This window comes from Oryza sativa, chromosome 7 (assembly GCF_034140825.1).
Source record: "Oryza sativa Japonica Group chromosome 7, ASM3414082v1".
In the NCBI taxonomy this organism is placed as follows: Eukaryota; Viridiplantae; Streptophyta; class Magnoliopsida; order Poales; family Poaceae; genus Oryza; species Oryza sativa.
Genome location: NC_089041.1, coordinates 5205277 through 5217088, shown reverse-complemented (window position 1 = coordinate 5217088; position 11812 = coordinate 5205277). Strand labels below are relative to the sequence as shown.

Here is an 11812-nt window from a genome sequence, read left to right as displayed (position 1 = left end):
GAGGACTACCCACTGACACGTGGGCCCCACTTCCGCATCTTCTCCGGAATCCTCATGCACCGAGTCTACGGACGAGTCCGGAAATCCCCCGCTAATTACATTCCTAATTACATTCCCTTCACGCGCTCTGCGCCACCGCAGTAGTAAACAAATTGTGTTTTTTCTTTTTTTTTTTCAAAAAGTAATCTCAACCTTTTGGCCAAAGGAATGTGATTTAGATTATGTTAATTAACGGATTAGGGTGTTAATTAATTACTCGAGGCGCTCCTCTTCTTCCTCTTCTTCCCCCATATCGCCATTGGCCCTCGCCTCCTCCTCCTCCTCCTGCGAAGCCAGTGCACGGCCCACTTCCGCCGCGCCCGCGCCCGCGCGCTGCGTCGGGGTAGGCCTAGGGTGGGAGGCGGCGCAATGCGGAGGCCTTCGTCGGCGTCGGCGTCGGCGGCGGCGGGGGCGTCGTGCCGCCGGCGCGCGATCGAGGTGCTCGCCGCGGTGCTCGTCCTGTACGCGGTGCTCGTGTTCGTCCTCGAGTCGCCGCTCGTGTCGACGTCTCTGTCGGGTGGTGGGGGAGGTGGAGGGGGAGGTGGTGGTGGCGCGAGGTATCTGCGGCTGGCCGGGGGCGGGGTGCGGGCGGCCCCGGCGCGCCCGGCGAAGGAGCCCCGCCTGGCGGCGTCCGCGTCGGTCTCGGGGCCCTCCGCACGAGGGCGGCGCCTCTCGGGGATGGTCTCTGGTCTCGACCTCGGCCTCCTCAACTCGTCCCGCGCCGGCCCGCTCCGCCGCCCGATTGCCGGCGCCGTCGAGACGGGCGCCCGCGTGTTCGCGGAACTCGAGGACCTCGACACCGCCGCCTTCGAGTCGCCGTCCGCCGAGGGGGAGGCGGAGGCGGCCAAGTGCCCGCAGTCGGTCATGCGCTCCGCCGACGAGTTCCATGGGAGGGGCCGCGTGGTGGAGCTCCCGTGCGGGCTGACGCTGGGGTCCCACATCACCGTGGTCGCGACGCCACGGCCGGCGCACGCCGAGGGTGACCCTAAGATCGCCGTGCTGAAGGAGGGGGAGCAGCCGATCATGGTGTCGCAGTTCATGATGGAGCTTCAGGGGCTAAAGACCGTCGACGGCGAGGACCCGCCGCGCATCCTCCACTTCAACCCACGCCTCCGCGGCGACTGGAGCGGCAAGCCGGTGATTGAGCAGAACACCTGCTACCGAATGCAGTGGGGCACCCCGCTCCGCTGTGAGGGCTGGAAGTCCAACTCTGATGAGGAGACCGGTTGGGGACCCCTGCAATTCCATTTTGATTATGTTAGTTCAGGTGAATTCTGTGGAAATTTGTTGATCGAGTGAATAATTTTTTGTGCAGTGGATGGGTTCGTGAAGTGTGAGAACTGGATTCTGAACGCGGATGAACGGTCCAAGGAATCGACGACAACCTGGCTGAACCGGCTGATCGGACAGAAGAAGGAGATGAATTTTGATTGGCCTTATCCTTTTGTGGAGGGCCGATTGTTTGTTCTTACTATCAGCGCTGGGTTGGAGGGGTACCATGTGAACGTCGACGGGCGACATGTGACTTCTTTTCCATACCGTCCTGTAAGTACATTTGTTCCTCCATTTATCTTGTGTCCAAGATCGAAATTGTGGTGAATGACTTGCATAATGAATGATAGAACACTATGATTTACGGTAGTTCAAACATCAGTGCTGGGCAACAGTTGCCTTAAGTTTATTTTTGTTTTGCTTTGGCTCCTGCAGGGATTTGTTCTTGAGGATGCTACAGGTTTAGCATTGAGTGGGGACCTTGATGTGCAATCAGTGTTTGCGGGGTCTTTACCCACAACACACCCAAGCTTTTCACCACAGAGTTACCTGGATATGTCAACTGTTTGGCAGTCGTCTCCTCTGCCTAACGAACCTGTTGACATTTTCATTGGCATCCTGTCATCTGGCAATCATTTTGCTGAGCGTATGGGTGTGAGGAAGACATGGATGTCTGCTGTCAGAAACTCACCAAATGTGGTAGCTCGTTTCTTTGTTGCACTGGTAATTCTTGAGAATTAACTTGATAGATTTCCTTGCTTCATGTCTTCCGTAAACCTGAGCTGATGAACTTTCTTTATTCCAGCATGGCAGAAAGGAAGTGAATGTGGAGTTGAAAAAGGAAGCAGAATTTTTTGGGGACATCGTTTTTGTGCCGTTCCTGGACAACTATGATTTAGTTGTTTTGAAGACTCTTGCAATATGTGAATATGGGGTATGCCAACAATTTTCTTGCTCAAACTGATTCTTATTTAATGATCTATAAACTGTAGCTGTTATTTTCGTATTTTCTGACTGGTTGACTTGTCTGCTCAGGTTCATGTTGTCTCTGCTAGGTATGTAATGAAGTGCGATGATGATACTTTTGTCAGACTTGATTCAATAATAACTGAAGTCAACAAGGTACAAAGTGGCAGAAGCTTCTACATAGGGAATATCAACATCCATCACAGGCCGCTACGCCATGGGAAATGGGCTGTAACTTATGAGGTAAAGCATATGTATTTTGTTTGATGGTGGTTGTTAGATAATATTGCGTATGCACCTTTTGTCATCGTTTCTTCTATTTGCTTGAAGTGAGCAAGCTAATTACTTTAGTCATGAGTGATAGACTCCATTAGAAGAACTTGGTTATGGATATGTACTACTAATGTTACTCTCGAAGTCCAAACATTGTTCACAGTAAAAAAGCTGAAAATATGTGTTTTATGGATGCTTATTATAGTTGCAATTGATATATGCAACTTTTTTTCTCTGTTTTTGCTGTGTGCTGTCTCAGAACTTCCTGTTATGTTTAAAGTTTTGAAGACTGAAACCATGCCTTTGTAGATATCAAAATCTGATTAATAACTTGATTCATTCTTTGCATAAGTTTTTTTTCACTGTTTTATACAAACCAGTGTGAAGAACAATTACTTCCTGCAAGTGATGAAAGGTCCTTTCAAGGTGTACATAATCGAAGATCTGAGATATCAATCTTTGTTGATTATTATTAACATCCTTAGTTATCTGTGTTGTCCAGTAGAATTGTTTTGCAATCAGTTAGGCATTTAGGCTGTCTTGTTTGAGTTTTTTTTTCCCTAGCAACTCTACTAGACTGGATAATTCTCATCTTGCTTATCAACATCGCAGGAGTGGCCGGAGGAGGTCTATCCACCCTATGCAAATGGTCCTGGATATGTTATATCTTCTGATATTGCTGGTGCCATCGTGTCGGAATTCAGAGACCAAAAACTGAGGGTACTATCTTATAGTTTTCTGTAATAAAATTTCCGTCACTCTGCGCATTAACTGTCCTCCTTTTATTAGTACATCAGTAGGGGCCTGCCCTCCTGTTTTCCCCTAAAAAGGAGAATACCTTAACTATCACTTTGAACAGTTGGTTTAGAAACATAAAAAAATATATAGGATGAAAGAGACAATAGATTAACTTCACCAAACGAACTATATATGATTCTTACATGACAATTTAGTAATGAAAAATAAGAACCTTCCCTTATTTGGTATCTTGTTTTCGCACTGGTTTAAACTGGTAGATTGATTACTACATAAGTCTGGCAGAAATTTCCTAATCATAATCCACGTTGAAGAAGAAACTTATTTAATTTATAATTGCTTTCTGTGCAGCTCTTCAAAATGGAAGATGTGAGCATGGGTTTGTGGGTTGAGCAGTTCAACAGAACAAGGCCTGTTGAATTTGTTCACAGTACCAAGTTTTGTCAGTTTGGATGCGTAGATGATTATTATACTGCACATTATCAATCACCAAGGCTGATGTTATGTCTGTGGCAGAAGTTGCTAGATGGAAAACCACAATGTTGCAATATGAGATGACAATAGTTTAACTGGTAGCAATTGAATCATACCGTACTGGCAATCTTCATTTAATCAACAAAAGGGATGGATTTGCTGATGTCCTTCAGTAGCCATTTATCACTAACTATATCTTTGATGGTAAATTAAGACTGCTTGAGACTGACATGTAGAAATTGATTTCCTAGATTACTTGAGAGTAGCCAGCTTAGTTTCAACATTTGATAAGCCAGTGCACTATTACTCTCTTTTCTTAAAAAAAATGGGTACAAGTTTTTAGGTACTGTAGAAATGAATGAGCATCATTCCTGAACATGAAGAAGTGGCAATTCAGTTAAGTTACTTCTACTTCTAATACGACTCACTACAACGTGGCGGTTGTTCACAGCTTATCTGGTGTGGTGAGAGCTTGAAGTATAGGTTGATTTTGTCCTGCAACCTGTCATGTAATTTAGTCGCTACCTGAATGAACTAGTCTTTTTCTCCTTGACTAATCAAATATGTACTCTTAACTCTTCTATTTTTTATGTCTACAACAAAGTATGGTCTGGGAAATTTCATGTGATGCGACATCTTTAAAACTGCAAGCTTTCGCTGTTGCTTTAGTTCTTACATGAAAGTCGTACCTTCACAAATCGAAGGTGCTTATGTAATGGTTTGCTGTTTCTGATGCCTTTAATAAATATACTTTTTTCCACTATATCCTTCATGCGTGCAAATCATTCATCATAGTTTTGTCTAGTAAAAGAAAACCTTGTATTTCGGTTGTTCATGTATTCTAGTTGTCTGCTCGATGAATGTGCTGTTATCATCATAACGATTTCCCTATTGATTTATGTGCAAAATGCTTGCTACTGAACACTTGCGATGAAGGAAATGTTGTATTTTTTTCCCCTTCCCAAACAGCAAGGCTCCTATTGTGAATTTGTGATTGCTGAATAATTGAAAATGCCACTAAGATGTAAAGCTTGTACAGCTACTGTTTATTCATGCGTGGGCAGTGACTGTATTTCTACGAAAGTGCTCTCTGTCTCAGTGGTGGCAATGACACCATGTTTAGAAAGTTGCAAATGCTTTGCTGAGAGAATATTCATCATGGTGTAGCTGGCAAGCATAGTTCACATCTTTTTATGCTCTGATTTGCTGCTTTCTTTACGGGCATGGCACTGGCACGAAGATATGTGTTCTCATGTTCCTACACCTTTTGAGCTTTCCTCCCCTCTCCATGGTTTACGAGGTAAGCAATCTGAACTAATCCATTGTTATACAGTAACATCGATTCTAATGCAGTTTAATGGTTTGTTTGTGCATGCAAAAGCAGGTTTACTGGCTTACTGCTATGTAAAGTTCTTCAGATTATGGTAGCTGATTTGTCTCTTGATTTTGTTTTCAGGAACCTGAGCTATCTGCCAGCTGACCAAGAAATACTTATTTCATCATTAAAAAAACTGACCAAGAAAAAAAAATTACTCCATTGTCTAAAAAAAAATTGACCAGAAGTAGTCAGGTCAACCTCAGCATGTGCTGCAGATGAGGTAGGTTTTTACCAGGTCGACCTGGATAATATATTGTATAACTTGCTGCTCAGAAAGAAAGCTCTGTTGTTGATACGCTGTTCGTTTCAGTAGTTATCGCTGTTGTGTTGGCATTTGTCTTGCCAAAATTCTCTAGTCCCAACTGGGCGTGATGAGCGATTCAACACTCAACAGCTATATTACACTAATGCAGTTGTGATGGTCAGATGGTGTCATTCTTACTTCTTTTTTGTCCATCATCATATGGATTATCGAAATCGTCGCAAAACAAGATGGATTTATCGAAAATAATTGGGATAATATTTGATGCTGCTCTTGTAATATGAGCTAGCGCTTTGTTGGCGAGTTGGACACTTTGGATTGGTCTAAGAGCCATTGTCAGCTATGGCACGTGCATTCTTTTCAGCATCTCGTGTTTTTCTGTCAAAAAAAAAAAAAACTGGAGAATTGGTCCAGAGTGGCATGTATTCCAGACCAAGATTCTGTGGCCGCGTCAAACCAAAATCAACTCTGGAAACCTCCATGATTGGAACCCAACAATTTTGGACGAAACAAAAAAAAGAACTTTAATTCAAAACCAGCAAAGGATTGAGAGAAGGCGAAAAATAAATGGTATCCCGGGAGCAACTGTTCTTGAAAGCTATGGTTCCTTTTGAACTAATGAATTTCGTGGAATTTTTATAGGAATTTCACTGGATAATTACCACAGATTATTTGTTTTGCACCTCTAATAAAGCATTTTCTTAACTTTTCTTAATTAAATTTTTTTTCTTCTACTGCATTGCTTCAACCACTTATCTTAAGCTATATCTTAGATTTATTTGTTAAAATATTCAATTTATGCCTATAAAATAAATAAATAATCCGCGACAATGATCACAGGAATACCATCTCCGGCCTATTTGCCACTCATAGCCAGAGTGAGCAACTGATTGGTAGGCAATCATATGGGATATGGGATAGTGATATAACATATTTCAACTAAAATAGATATTCCTGATTTGGCAATTATGAAATGTTGGGCAACCAAAAGACACAGTACCAAAATACCATTTGAACTAAAATAGATATTCCTGATTTATAGGGCAGACGAAGTACTTACTTGCATCATATAAATTTCATAGAATTTTCATATCAATTGCACACAAAAACAGCTCAATGATTTTGTGCAACATCCCAAATAAACTAGAACTAAAATAAAAGAGTACTGCTATACGTACGACCCAATTGTATAATTCATGTACAACTAAAAACATATAATCATATATCAATAAAAAAAGAGCATGTTCATACGCCCTGCATCCGTTAACAACACTTACCAAAATTTAGTCGCACATGAGTCGGACAGTTGGAACGTATGTATAGCAATTTCCAAAACAAAATTAAAACACCGCGGGAATACAAATACAGCTCTGAGTAGCACCTAAAATCCCGAGTTCAAATCTCTATATGAGCGAATTTCAGGTCGGGTTATTTGCAGGGCTAAGTTCTAAATTTAGTGTCTGAATATAACCGACTGGATGTAGAGGCCGAGTAAAAAAATATCATTCTCTAAAAAAAAATACAGCTCTACTTCTTCTCCTAACCTCCTTTGATCGTTCGTTGGTTTGTTTTTTTTTTCTTTTCTCGCGTACAGCTGGACGCTTCGTTTGCTTCTCCCGTTCCGTCTCTTCTCCTCTCCTCTTCTTCTCCCCTCTCCTCTCTCCACTTCTACTCTCACCTCTCGCTACCAAACACGCGCACACGCAGCCGAGATCGAGAGCGAGCTACTTGCCCTAGCAGCAGCAGCAGCGAGGAGCGCGAGGGGGCGGCGGCGGCGGCGTGCATGGCGGGGGCTCCGTCGAGGTCGCGCGGCGACTTCGACCACCTCATCAAGCTCCTCCTCATCGGCGACAGCGGCAAGTTTTACACCTCCTCCTCCTCCCCGCCTCACAAATCAGAGCTCTGTCCCGTGCTGTTTCGGATTCCTCTATGGCTTTTTAGTTGCTTGCTCGCTCGATTCCTGGTTGTACTGCGCTTTCTCCCTCTCTTCTGCTGATTCGTGTGGTGGTAGTACTAGTACTAGTACTTTTCGCATCTCTTAATGGGTCCGTGGCCGTGGGGGGAGCTCGGGGGAGGAGCAGTACGAGGGGTTCTTGTTGCCGAGGATTTAAGGGATGGGATTTCCGTGTATTGGTTTAATTGTTGGAGTGGTACGTACTACGTAGCAGTAATTGGGAGCTTTCTTGGAGGACTGATTAGCTGCTGATTTGGGTTTTGGTCGGTTGCTAATCTTGTCGGGGAACATTCTCCAATGAGGAGTGAGAACCATGCTAGTATGTGTTGCATCCATAAGTAGCTATGGATAGGGATTTCTGTACCGATTGGAGGTTGGTCATGTCGCAATTGGACAAGGACTTGTGAAGTAATTTGCCGAGATTAGCCTGCGAAAATGTTTCGTAGGTGTGCAATGTCTGTGTGCGATATTGTTCGGATCATAGGTGATTGTGTTGTGGTTGTGCACTCCTCTTTGATCTTCTGTTTATTGCGGTTTTCGTTGAGGCAGTGGGTTCCTGGGGATTTTCACGAATTTTGCTCTCCAGTAGTTTATTAGACTAGGATGATAGTAATTGTTTTGGTTTGATAGGTCGATATAGAAATGGAACAAAATGGGTTATAACTAACATGGGAATCCCCAAAAGGTGCTCTAGTGGTCATAAAAGTTGAGTAGGTCTTAGATTTTCAGCATTTCACCATGGTTGACATATTTTGTTAGTCTAAAATAGGTAGGAATAGAGATTAGGACTTGAAGCTATATTGGAGCCAAAAGTCATTAATTGGAAGGGTCCTTTAAATCCAACTTGTACCAGCTCAGACACCATTACTGTTTCAGACTAGTAGTGAAAATGAATCATCACCTCATCCTCATTTATTTGTTCAGATGCTGAAGTTTTGGCCTTGTTTCACAGTCGTGCCAGAATTGTTCCTCATCCTACTTTACCAAAAGTGCTGAAATTACTCATCATTAAAATAGGACTAGGTGTTTTTAGAAAGAACCTTCATGCTTGTCCAGTCCTTCATTGGATTGAAATTGAAAATTGTTAGTTGATCATCCCTTTGTAGTGATATTGCAATTCCTCAAGGCACATCTGACTATCTGTTATCAAATTTATCGGATGACCACATGATTGATTTGGTATATCTGATGGGTCTCCAACTCCCCATTTTCTCATTGTGGTGTTTGACAGTTTTGTTCTGTCTTTATTATCTTCAGTTCGTGTGATGTCTAGTGGCATTTTCTTTCTCAGATAATTATGTTATCATTCTTATTTGGCACTTATTTGTTTAATGGGTTAATCTGCAGGAGTAGGAAAGAGTTGCTTGCTTCTGAGGTTCTCAGATGACACTTTCACTACAAGTTTTATCACCACCATTGGGTATTCACACAACCATTAATTCTTCTATTTTTGGGCATTCACTTATGGAAGCCAATATTCTAAATATGTTTATTTTTCTTTATGTAAAGCATTGATTTCAAGGTTCGGACAGTTGAGCTTGATGGAAAGCGTGTAAAATTGCAGATTTGGGATACTGCTGGTCAAGAACGTTTCCGGACAATTACAACTGGTATATTTTTCACTTCCTTTTCTGCTAATGACTCACATATGGTAATATGGGGCAAATTATGAAAGGCGACAAATTCCTGATATATGACCTAAGGCTTGAACACTGACAGAAATTTGTCGTCGAAACGAATATGAACATGAACAATTGTCAAACTGATGCAATTTCAACCAAACAATATGATATATTCTTTTAGATTCAAATCTTTATTTTTTTTGGAATAGCACATAAAGTTACCCTTTTCTATGTGCTCCAATGAGGAAGAAATGCATAATAAAAATGTCCCTCTTTGCAAATGTATTTTGCTTGGTTTCTGAAGCTGTAGACATTCAATATGCATATTCATATGCCCAATTTTTATTGGTCATCTGGAAACCTTTAATTGATGACGACATATATAACCTGTGAATTAGAGAATGGGCATTTATATAAGCATGATGGCAGTTTCTCATATATATCCTCATGTACTTACTGAAAATCTGGCACTATAATGACCCGAGCTATTCAGATTTACCCATTGATTGCTAAGCAAGATTTCTGCACCTTATTTGATCCTTTTCCTTTCTGCAGCCTACTATAGAGGTGCTATGGGCATTCTGCTTGTTTATGATGTTACAGACGAGTCATCCTTCAACAGTATCCATCATACTTGTGCATCCCATTTGTTGACAGAGTGCAAATATATATATTTTTTTCTTAACTGATGTGTAGACATTAGAAATTGGATCCGCAACATAGAACAACATGCATCTGATAATGTCAACAAGATTTTGGTGGGCAACAAGGTTGATATGGATACAAAGCGGGTAAATGTTTCAAAAAGTTCCTTAATGTTAGACATTCATGGCGCAGTTTCTTACGCCTATTACAAAATGGTGTTCGGTTAATAGGTGGTGTCCACAGCTCAAGGACAAAAGCTCGCAGATGAGTATGGAATGAAATTTTTTGAGACGGTAAGATTTCATAGTATAAGCAAAGTAAACTTACATGTCAAGTTGCTGTCCAACTTTTTGTCACATAACTAGTTGTATTCCTACTTTCCAAGATGATCAGAGACATGTTTAAATACTATTTTCAGAGTGCAAAAACAAATCAGAACGTGGAGCAGGTATTCTTTACCATTGCAAGGGACATAAAGCAAAGATTGACCGAAACTGTTGCTGCAGCAGCTGAGGTAGATACTCTTGCATTCCGTTCCCATCCCCTGTGCATTATTTGTCACTTGGAGTTCTAACCTGTACATCATTCACGCAGCCCCCAACTATTCAAATCAGTAGGCAAGAACCAGATCAGGCAGCTGCCTCGTCAAGATGGTCAGCCTGCTGTAACACCTGATCAACGCTGCGGCGCACTGCACGGCTTGTCCTGTTCGCAGCTTGCCTATGACAGCAAATTTACCACTCCCATCTTCCGTGTATTCAATGCCAAGATGTATATTTCGCCCAGTTGATATCTAGGTCAAAAGATCTTTTACCTGACCATTCTGGTGTTGTGATTCCTCAATGAGGTGTAAGGGTGTTTGCCTGTGTTCTAGCTCTGTTGTTAGTTCTGAATTATGCTTCAAAACTCTTCTTTTTTAGCTCTGTGTTCGTCAGATAAGCTGATGGATTTGCTCCTGTCATGTAAACAAACCTTCTAAGAGACAGCAGTATCTGATTGTCTGAATTCATGATTGTGCATTACTGAAGATTTGTCCTATTTCCCCCCATGTGCTTCACTCAAGATTCCCAGATTATCTTTGTTTGATTATATGCTAGTACTACTATTATTCGTGAGAAGACTGGAGTATGTTCCGTTGTGAAATTGAAATGGGATTCACGGGAAAAACAAGATTCTGAATTCAAATATGTGGTGGTGTAAGGACAATAACTGACGACAATCAATGTGGTACAGAATCAAATGGAAATAGGACTCACCAGTACCGCTGCAGAGAGCGTACAGAAATGTGATACTACAGTACTACTCGATCCGTAAAAAAAAAAAAAAAAGACAAACCCTGAGTTTTCGTGTCCTACGTTTGACTATCCGTCTTATATAAATTTTTTTTATAATTAGTATTTTCATTGTTATTAGATGATAAAACATAAATAATAATTTATGCGTGACTTATGTTTTTAATTTTTTTAGAGTAAAGTCCATCACCGGTCCTTAAACTTATACCGTTGTGTCATCCCGGTCCCTAAACTCGCAAATCGATCGTTCAGATCCTCAAACTTATTCGACTGTATCATCCCGGTCTCTAAACTTGCAGATCACTTGTTTAGGTCCTCCAACTTATTCAGTTGTGTCACCTCGGTCCATAAACAGGACGGTCTAAAAACTTTATATTAAAAATAATTCATAACCTTTTCATGTGAACTCTAATGATGACAAACTTTATATCAAAATTGTAGCCCTCGACGCAGCCTACAACTTTGTAGTTGAAAAGTTTTTGAATTAAAACTGTTTAGGGTCCCAAAATATTGTTGCATGTTTATAGATTTTGAAATTTTAATTTTAAAATTACATTTTGGGACAAAAAATGACTTAAAATAAAAAAAATCAACTACAAAGTTGTAGATCGCGTCGAGGGTTACAAGTTTGATATAAAGTTTGTCTTTATTAGAGTTCACATGAAAAAGTTATGAATTATTTTAAAATATAAAGTCTTTAGACCGTCCTATTTGACCCAGATGATATTCAAATTCAAGTTTAGAGACCGGGGTGACACAACTGAATAAGTTGAAGGATCTAAATGAGTGATTTGTAAGTTTAGGGACCGGGATGACACAGCGGTACAAGTTTAGGGACCGGTGATGGACTTTACTCTTTTTTTTATATTTTTTTCAAAT

At 41.4% G+C, this 11812-nt stretch overlaps 2 protein-coding genes across 3 annotated transcripts; both read left to right on the top strand.

Annotated features, from left to right (window-relative positions):
- The first annotated feature begins 297 nt into the window (after positions 1–297).
- LOC4342645 (hydroxyproline O-galactosyltransferase GALT6) lies at positions 298–4543 on the top strand. Its single transcript, XM_015791834.3, has 7 exons — positions 298–1264; positions 1355–1584; positions 1747–2034; positions 2117–2245; positions 2347–2520; positions 3163–3270; positions 3658–4543. Exons 1-7 carry the CDS (start codon positions 409–411, stop codon positions 3862–3864), a joined length of 1992 nt encoding a protein of 663 aa, XP_015647320.1. The 5' UTR covers positions 298–408; the 3' UTR covers positions 3865–4543.
- Positions 4544–7084: 2541 nt separating this feature from the next.
- On the top strand, positions 7085–10679 carry LOC4342644 (ras-related protein RABE1d). Of its 2 annotated transcripts, none has more exons than XM_066312154.1 (8): positions 7085–7276; positions 8722–8794; positions 8939–8984; positions 9552–9617; positions 9693–9787; positions 9872–9934; positions 10060–10155; positions 10236–10679. In XM_066312154.1, exons 4-8 carry the CDS (start codon positions 9569–9571, stop codon positions 10314–10316), a joined length of 384 nt encoding a protein of 127 aa, XP_066168251.1. In that variant the 5' UTR covers positions 7085–7276; positions 8722–8794; positions 8939–8984; positions 9552–9568; the 3' UTR covers positions 10317–10679. The 2 variants fall into 2 exon arrangements, with proteins under 2 accessions (XP_066168251.1, XP_015647321.1); XM_015791835.3 differs by having other exon boundaries at positions 8884–8984.
- The last annotated feature ends 1133 nt before the right edge of the window (positions 10680–11812 follow it).

Excerpts from the sequence above, each read along its gene's own strand:
- LOC4342645 (XM_015791834.3), top strand. The coding sequence starts at position 409 with ATGCGGAGGCCTTCGTCGGCGTCGGCGTCGGCGGCGGCGGGGGCGTCG. Across the intron at positions 1,585-1,746 it reads CTTCTTTTCCATACCGTCCT|GGATTTGTTCTTGAGGATGC; the intron begins GTAAGTACATTT and ends TGGCTCCTGCAG. Across the intron at positions 2,035-2,116 it reads CTCGTTTCTTTGTTGCACTG|CATGGCAGAAAGGAAGTGAA; the intron begins GTAATTCTTGAG and ends TCTTTATTCCAG.
- LOC4342644 (XM_015791835.3), top strand. The coding sequence starts at position 7,204 with ATGGCGGGGGCTCCGTCGAGGTCGCGCGGCGACTTCGACCACCTCATC. Across the intron at positions 8,985-9,551 it reads TTTCCGGACAATTACAACTG|CCTACTATAGAGGTGCTATG; the intron begins GTATATTTTTCA and ends TCCTTTCTGCAG. Across the intron at positions 9,935-10,059 it reads GAATGAAATTTTTTGAGACG|AGTGCAAAAACAAATCAGAA; the intron begins GTAAGATTTCAT and ends TACTATTTTCAG.